Source organism: Mycteria americana, chromosome 11 (assembly GCF_035582795.1).
Source record: "Mycteria americana isolate JAX WOST 10 ecotype Jacksonville Zoo and Gardens chromosome 11, USCA_MyAme_1.0, whole genome shotgun sequence".
Classification (NCBI taxonomy): domain Eukaryota; kingdom Metazoa; phylum Chordata; class Aves; order Ciconiiformes; family Ciconiidae; genus Mycteria; species Mycteria americana.
In genome coordinates this window covers 22,889,051-22,897,894 of record NC_134375.1, presented here as the reverse complement: position 1 = coordinate 22,897,894, position 8,844 = coordinate 22,889,051, and the positions used below count along the sequence as shown (strand labels likewise).

The 8,844-nt window shown below is 47.4% G+C and overlaps 1 protein-coding gene across 3 annotated transcripts in view; it reads left to right on the top strand.

The window, feature by feature from the left end:
- The first annotated feature begins 1,742 nt into the window (after positions 1-1,742).
- Positions 1,743-8,844, top strand: part of CHCHD6 (coiled-coil-helix-coiled-coil-helix domain containing 6) — a 120,350-nt gene continuing 113,248 nt past the window's right edge. For all 3 annotated transcript variants that reach the window (XR_012777458.1, XM_075514134.1, XM_075514133.1), the window contains exons 1-3: positions 1,743-1,930; positions 4,081-4,213; positions 5,462-5,531. Coding sequence is in view for 2 of the 3 variants with exons in the window: in XM_075514134.1 (XP_075370249.1) it covers positions 1,841-1,930; positions 4,081-4,213; positions 5,462-5,531 (293 nt within the window). In the remaining variant the exon portion in view is untranslated. The remainder of the gene's footprint in view (positions 1,931-4,080; positions 4,214-5,461; positions 5,532-8,844) is intronic.

Here is an 8,844-nt window from a genome sequence, read left to right as displayed (position 1 = left end):
TCTTTGCAGATGATGCCTGCCACCTGGCTGGAGTTACACCTGAAAAAGGCCTCAGGAAGGATGACAGTAATAATCAAAGTTACTCCTCTAGAAGTCTTCCCATAATTACATGGTTGAGAACTCACCAGCCTGGAAGAGCAATGGCGCAGGTCTGTGAAACCCTGAGAGGACAGAGGAGGCGAATAAGGAATGAGTGTTCACAGGCGTTTTCAGTACAAAAACTGGGTGCCATCAAATGAAGTGAGCAGGTGGCAGATGAGAAATAAACAGGAGGCTGGTGAGAGCATTCTGGGAGGAATCATGGTTTGACTTTAGCCAGACCTTTGCTCTCGCACTAGACACGTGCGGTGTTTCTGTGTTGCAGTGCAAGCAGCTGACGGTACCGCAACGCAGTGCCCTTGTCTTGAGAACTCAAGCAATGGGCCAAGTCCCCAGCGCACGAGGTATTGCGCAAATAACAAAAATATTCCCCACTTCCAGGAACGTGCTATAGAAGAGGCCTGGATATCTTGGGGGGCAGAGAGTCCTGGATACTCTCTTAAAGCTGGCCAGAGTCCCGCTGCTGAGTCAAAGCTGTGGTTGCCACATTAACTGCAGTGAAGAGTAAGCATTAAACAGGTAAAACTGCTCCGATGCACTACTAAGAAGTAGGTAAGTAGTGTGTCGATACCAAGGCTTCGTTAACTGTCTAGTCACAAATGCACAAAATTATCTAGGTCATCAGGTGGCCTGTATTTCTGGGAATGCACAAAGTTTGTTGGGAAAAGAGCCTTCAAAGCTGCTGTTTCTTGGTCTGGTGGTTGTGTGTTACAGATCTTCTTTCTCTTTCCCTTGGTTTAGGCTGCGGATTGCCCGCGCCTGGTGACAGGGACCGTATCTGCGATGGCCTGACCTACGCAGGACCCACGCGCGTGCCTGTCATCGGAGGTACGGCACAGTCGGTAGGTCTTGCTGGAACAGGGTGGTTGAAAGGAGCGGAGAGGTTAATTCTGCCTGCAGAACAGCTGCTGTAGAACTGACTAGAAGTCATAGATTGTGATTTTGTTTTTAATCACCAGAGAACCGTGAGCGGTCATGCTGGGGTGGTGAACTCCCTTGAGGACTATGGAGAAACGGCATGTGCGAAGGCGGATGAGGGATTCCTGGGGGGGTGAGGGGGATGCTGTGTTGGGGGCTGCTTTGTCTCGACGCTGCCGAGGGGAAATTGCCTGGTCATCCTTGGGGGCTCCTCAGCCCCTGGATCCTCCGTGACAGTCGACGTCTGGGTGGTTCCTCAGTCTTGGAGCTAGGAGATAAGCTGTGTGCCTTCCCGTCTTATTTTCTGTGTGGTAACATGTGTTCTGGTTTTCTTCCTTCCATAATTTTGACCCAGTAAAGAAAGCCCACGCGTCGGGTGGAAGTTTATGGGGTGGTTTGATCCTGCGTTCAAAACGAAGGTGTGGAGGACAGGCACAGCCCTCAGGCTGGGAGGGGCAGAGGAAGCCTAGCAAGGCCAAGGGCTGCGAACCCAGCCCGGAGACGCTGTGGTTCCGCCACGGGTATGTCGAAGGGGGAGGATAAAGAGGTTAAAATTGTCTCAGAGCACAGCTTTCTGCGGGGCCGGCTCAGGCCGCCCGCGCCCTTGGCAGCAGAGCCGCCGCCGGCAGACTACAGCCCCCAGCCTGCACCGCGGCTCGCCGCCAGCACCGCGCCGCGCTATTGGCCGTGCCGGAGCCGGCCGCCAATGGGGCGCGGGTATGTTGGCAGGCGGCGGAAGGGGAGAGGCGCTCCTCGCAGCGGCAGCTCGGTGTGAGTGGGGGGCGCGGCGGGGAGAGGCCTCCCCAGCGCCCGCCCCGCCGGCATGGGGGGCAGCGAGAGCAGCCACGGCGGCAGGAAGGTCTCCTTCGGGCTGGATGAGCGGGAGCAAGTCCGGGTGCTGCAGGGCATCAGGGTGAGGCGGCCCGCGGGTGTTCTGGGGCCGGGTGGTGGAGGCAGGGAGGCTGCGGGGGACGGGGGTGCTGGAAGCTGGGGGTGGAGGCTGAGGAAGGGCCTGCTGCCGTGGCAGGGTAGGGCAGGGAGGTCAGGGCTGGAAGGTCACGAGTGGGGGAAAGCAGCAAGGTGGAGGGGAGGAAAAACTGGAAGGCTGAAGGAGTAGGGGGTTGAGAGGCGATGGGGTGACTGGAGAGTGGAGGGAAAGAGGGCCGAGTGCCTGAGCATGGCTTTTCTTGAGTGACACACCAGCCCTTTATCTCCCCTTCCAAACTGCTCTCAACCCTCTTCCCTTCCTTGCTGCTTAATGACCCCATCTTGCCCCTGCCTTGTGCTTTGCAAGCAGTTTAATGCTAAAGGCACTGTCTGGCTCTGAGAGTATCCACCTCTGCCCTTATTAATGATACCAAGAGCCTTGGCAAAGCACCGCTGTCAGGACTTGCAGGGAGATAAGAGGTTGTGGGGATTAGAGGGGATTAGGGGTGTTTCTAGGAGGGGCAGTGGGAAGCTGCTTCTTGAACTTTGATCGGACATCTACGTATATGTGTCGTGAAAACAAGCCCTGGAGCGTGGTGGTGGCGGCGGTGGTATCGTTAAGGAGCATTTTTTCCCCATCAAGATTTCTCTCCCTATTTTTCATTGGTTATTTAAGGTTTTTATTACTACCATCATTTTCATTGTTGTTGCTTCTTCATATGTTTATCTGGTTTTCCCCTGAGATTCATCTGAAATGAGCTTGCAGAGTGAGTTTTGCTGTGGTTACTTATTTTTCATCCCATTTTGACTAATCACTTGACAAAAGTTAACTAGGATTGTGCCAATCTCCTTTTTAAAGTGTTTGACAGAGGTAAAGTTGTTCTTGCCTGATTTCTCTTTACAGGATATAGGTGGGGGCCCCTTGAGGACTCACCCTCACCTGCCATAGGTGCAATTTGTTTGGTGCTTTAATTTAGTTAGCTGCTCCATTTGATGGAACAAATGTGGGTTCATTGTTACTGGTCTGTTTATGACCTCTAGAAGCTCAAGATGAAGATGCCCTATGTATCTCATGACAGCTGGTTAGGTTAAATGAGCTGTGGTCTTTGTAGGCCTTTCTGTTTGACTTCCTGAAGTAAAAGTTCCTCTTTTCCTTTTTGTTTTTTTGGTTGGCTTGTTTTGTGAAACGAAATAATCATTCCCTGTTCTTAGTACCAAAGAGGTTATTTGCTTTTTGCAGCTATGTATATAAAAGTAGTTCCACTGAGCCTGCTCTTAACTCAGTCTGGCTTTTTACAGGTTTGTGTTTTTAAAAAACAGTTCCCATAAACAGGAATTTGGCATGATAACAACGCATAACATAGATGTTAAAAATGCTGTTAAATTGGGTAGCAGTGGCACAGCTGAAAATCCGTCTTCTAGTGTTACCAACGTAGGTGGGGATGGTCTCATTTTGTTTTGTTCTGGAGCCGCAACAGTCAGCACAGAACCTCAGACCTTGGGAAGAGGAAGGGGTCAATCGTAACAGTGCTGTGAGAAGCCCCTTGGACTGAATTGCCAGAAAACTTCAAGTTAACTTTTCTTTCTCGTCCATGGGTTTGGACCCAAGTAAGGGAGTGAGAATGAAGTTGAGATTGCAAAGATGCTTGCAGCCTTACGTGAATGGGAGGGCTGCGCAGCTGTTCTCTGCCATATGATTTGCAGTACTTCTGCCATGCTGAGCTGGGTTAGCAAGCATGGGGGAAGAGGAAGGGCGGATGGATGGACTTATAGCCTGCTTAGTTCCTTTCCTTCCACTTCTGGTAAATATGTCCCTACTCAAGGGGTTGGCTTGTTTAGCAGCACTCTCCACCTTTGTTAGTGTTTGTGGAGGATTCATTCTCATTGTCCAGCGAAGCCTTTAGGGTCAGTAGATTGGAAGTTTTATCACTTACTGATAGGGTATGTTTTTTTAAATGTAGAGTCAACATACAGATGTTGACCACCTGGATTTGAAGGACCTTGGCATTGAAATGAGGTAACTGGCAATACTTCTGCAGTAGCATGGAAACTAACAAATGGGGAGCTTTTATCTTGAAATATATCTGCATTAAGAGTTGGCTTGGTTAATTTCTTTCCCATGTACCTATGTTTCAGCTCTCTGAAGATGTAGTGAACCGAATGAAAGAATCTCCTCAAAGTAAAAGAGACAACCAGAGGTCACCCCGTTTGTCCAATGGCACAGCTCCATCTTCACCAGCTGCAGAGGGGAAACCCAAATCTCCTACAGGTACTGTCAGTCCCTCTCAGGTCTACTGACTGTTCTGACGCGCTTCTCAGTAGTGCTGTCACTGGGTGTTATGTAGTCTGCCTCTATCTTTTCAAGACTACCTTGTTGTGAGAGGAGCTCTTTGATTAGCCTGTAACACTTTTTTTTTTTTTTTTTTTGGGTAGATATCAGCCTAATCGAATGCCTTGGATGTCACGGTCCTGTGACATCCTCTTTATGTTTCTGAAAGGTAGCCATGTCACCTGGGAGTTGGAGAAGGTGAAAAGCTAGTTTCTAGTTCTAGGTTCTAGTTCTGTCACTGTGTGTCTGCTGTAAGACAACTTGTTTTTCTAGATCCTTTCCTTCTCCATCTTTGGAATACCACCCTTCCCAGATACTTTAATGAATTTGTATCGCTTTGTGAACGTTTCTAGGATTTCAGATGAACGTGCGATAAGCGAGGCAGAATTTTTTTATTTTATCTTTCATTCCTGGCAAGGTGACTTGTTGTCTCCTTTCCAACCACAGGGAGTATATTGTGGATGGGTGGGGGAAATACTGCTTTTTGTTCTTTGGAAATAAGCTCACAGGGAAGGATAGACTGACTAAGCACAGCTTGTCAAGTGGATGGTGAGAACTTGGTTTCTGAACTTATCTTTCTTTACAGGTCAGAAAACGATTTGGTTTCTCTTGGTTCTCAAATATACTTTGTTATCAGTGTGGATTTGTTTAAGGCATCCAGACTAACATGAAGTTAGGGAACCAGGCCTTCGCTGTTAAAGATTTGTTTGCTGTTAGCCTACATCTTTCCTGAAAATGGATTCAGCTTTATGGATGGCCTAAACTCCATCAAATAATTTCATCTCACCTTGTGGGATCGCTTGTAATTATTAGGAAAACCAGGATAGGAGATCAATGGGAAGACTTAATGGAACTACAGGAAGGAAATGGAAAGTAGGACTAAAACCATGCTTATGTTTCAGTATAAGCCAGGGATTTGAGGTGTTAATATCCTTACCTAGAAGTTTCTGTATCGTGCCTTGTTCAGTGTGCCTTGTTGCAGATGATGCTGTCAGTGTCTCTTTTTTTCATGAATTCAAACTCCATCCATCAAATTTAAATTTTCTTAAGACTTTTCTAGGTGTATTGGGTTTTTTTCTGAGCTAACACTCACATATGAAATACTCTCCTCTTCTCAAATAACTTACGATGTGATGAAGGACCGTGTTTTGTATTATAGTTGTCACAGGTTTCTGTTCTTCTTTCTAGGAATCCAGCCACCAATGGCAAGTGACTCTGGTCAGAAGTCTTCTGCTGCAGAGCAGGAACTGTACAGGAGGTGAGGTGGAGTTCCTGAAAAACGCAATAGTTTAGCTCCTTTTGGACTATATATATATATATGTATGTATGTTTTACTTCAGTCTGAGTGCAATGACTGTGTGTTTTAATGCCCGAGAATCCCCTTTGAAGCCTTGTTCAGTTAAAGGCCATGGAACACACTTTTGTTTTCTTTTTGGCGAAGGGAAGCCTGTCCCTTAGCCAAAAAGAGCAGTCAGGGGAACTGTGGGCAATTGGAGTGGTGTTTGAAGAAACAGGGAGGACCAATGTAAAGAGCTGGTAACTACAGAAAGCTTGTGTGATGTGCATTGCAAGACCAATAGAGCATAACCTTAAGTACAGTTGCCTTTTCTGGGACAAGTGAAGGAGTCTGTGTCTGATACTTCCCTTAGGGATTTTGGAACCTCAAACATGGTGATGAGTGTAATTCAGTTTGTACTTAAAATAATCAGATCCATCTTATGTATCTGATTCCATTCCTCCTCCTTTTCCTGGACTGGACATAATGCCTGTCAGCTAGTATTGAGTGCCATGAATTTCTCACCCAAGGGTATTTTAATTTATTAAGACAGAAATACATGTGAAGATGTGAGGAGGAATTATGAGGAGGAATTAGGTATAGCGGGAGTGAAAGGGTTAACAAGATTGAAGTATTAAGGGCCCAGGTTCAAGTAATGAAAAGCACTGATAATTACAATCAACTGAGTTACAGCTGAGGTGAATTAGCTCCATGCTTTAACCAGGCACAGTGTGTGCCCTGGCTGCAATGGAGTATCCCCTGCCTTACCGCTGCCTGGGGTGTGGCTGGCTCATTTAAGCTTTGGAGTGCGACAGAGCAGGAGCTCTTGGTGGTGAGATCCCAGAGACCTGAGGATGACCAGGAAAGGTTAGTGAGAGGCTGAGCAGAGTCTGGGGAGCACACATACCCCATCAGAAAGAGGGTCTTCGATTTGCCCCTCGATTGGAGTCCGTGCATCAATCCCCTACAAATGGCGCCCGAACAGGAGACTTGAAGTCTGGGGGACAGAAACTTGAAGTCTGTGGGACAGAATCGCGGGAAAGAGTGGCCGGTAGCGGAGCCTAGCTGAACGTATAATCAGCGGTTGGAGAGCTGAAAAGTCTGGACAAAGTAATCACCTAGATCAGGTGAGCAGCCAGGGACAATGGGGGCAACAATGTCTGCAGAAGAAAAATCAGTGGTAACTATGTTTAAGAAGATATTAGAAAAGTGTGGCATTAAGTATGATGAGACGCAACTGCGCATGCTGCTCGCCTGGCTTAAAGGCCGAGGTGTAATTCTAGAATTGACTGAGATCTTTGAAATATGTACATGGGAAATGGCTGGACAGGTTTTATGGGACGCGGCTACCGGGGGGATTCTAGTGCTATGGGCTTGTTAACCTCGTGGCGCTTAGTTACAGACTCGTTAAAGCAACTGAAGGCAGATCGCACTGTAACAGCTGCTGCTGCAGCAGCCACTGTAAGAGAAAGACAAAAAGAAGCGGTGGCTGCCACAGCTAACGAACTAGCGCCCACTGCACCTCCCTTGCCCGATTTTTCACCACCACCATCACCTAGGAATATGGATTCGTTGTTTGCAGAGGACCCGTACAAGGAAAAAATAGAGGGGGCTTTGTATGTGTTGAAACAGATTATGATCCAAGGAAACATTGGCAGAAGTTGCGGCAACAAGCAGAAAAAAGCGGCAATCAGGATATTGCTGCTCTCATAGCGTGTCCTGTAATTCAAGACGCTCGGGGGCGGGCAGAATGGTAGGGGTTGCCGTTTGAACTAGTGAAAGAACTGCGAAAAAATGTTATGGATTATGGTCTTGGGTCACCATATGCACAGAGTTTATTGAATACTGTGTTTTATGAACTGACCCCGTATGATATTAAACAGATATCTATGTTAATATGTACACCTACACAAAAAGTAACGTTAGGTGCAAAAAATATATGTTGTTGAAAAACAAAAAGGGGGAATTGAGGAGGAATTAGGTATAGTGGGAGTGAAAGGGTTAACAAGATTGAAGTATTAAGGGCCCAGGTTCAAGTAATGAAAAGCACTGATAATTACAATCAATTGAGTTACAGCTGAGGTGAATTAGCTCCATGCTTTAACCAGGCACAGTGTGTGCCCTGGCTGCAGCGGAGCATCCCCTGCCCTACCGCTGCCTGGGGTGTGGCTGGCTCATTAAGCTTTGGAGTGCGACAGAGCAGGAGCTCTTGGTGGTGAGTTCCCAGAGACCTGAGGGTGACCAGGAAGGGTTAGTGAGAGGCTGAGCAGAGTCTGGGAAGCACACATACTACATCAGAAAGAGGGTCTTCGATTTGCCCCTTGATCAGAGTCCATGCATCAATCCGCTACAAAGATGGGGTAAGGGTGAGAAAAAAATTGCAGAAGAAAACTGTCCTCTTCTCTTTGTCAGAACCACAGCAGTCTCCTCCTAGTTCTTGGCATTACAAGGCAGTCAGAACATCAGTTCTGTGTAACTCGGTAGCTTTCTATTATAAAACTGCTGGCCTGATCTGTCTGTGCATTCTTAAAGATGCTGTAAAGATCAGTCTTTTCCTGTTAACAATGAAAAGCAGTCTCTGTGTGGTGTTTTTTTTTTTTTTTTAAGTATTACAACTGACTGGCCAAATCTGTTGAAACAAAACCCTGTTGCATCTGTCATGCTGTCCTTAGGAAAATCAGAGATGCAACCAAGGAAGTCTCTGGAAAGCTGATTTGCTTTCTTGGGGACTGTGGAGTTGAAATTGCTGGTGGTTTTCAGTGCTGAGCTACTGAACTGCATCCCAAATACCTGATCTGGGAAGGGAGAGGTAGAGGCAGAAATGCAGCGGAAGGGTAAGCAGGGAAGACGAGGCAGGGAGGAGCAGCTTGTATGCATGTGGCTCAGCTGTGGAAACAGAACCACACCTGGATGGGCTGAGATGCACCCTGAGAAAGTTTGCGGATGGCACCAAATTGAGGGAGTGGTCACTGCTCTGTGGAGGGCAACATTGCTGCTCAGAGGGACCTTGGCAAGCTAGAGGCATGGGAGAAGAGAGGCTGAGGGAACTGCATTTTGGCTTAGCCTGGAGAAGAGGGGGGATCTAACTGTTGCTTTCAACTTCCTAAAATCGTAAAATAGAGACAGTGCCAGACTGTTCTCAGTAGTACACACTGAAATGACAAGAGGCAAGGCACACAAATCATAGCAAGGAAATTCTGCCTGGGTATTGGGCAGGGAGGGTGGCAGAAAACCCCAGTCAATCAGCACAGTGAAGCACTGGGACAGGTTGCACAGGAGGGATGTAGAATCTCCA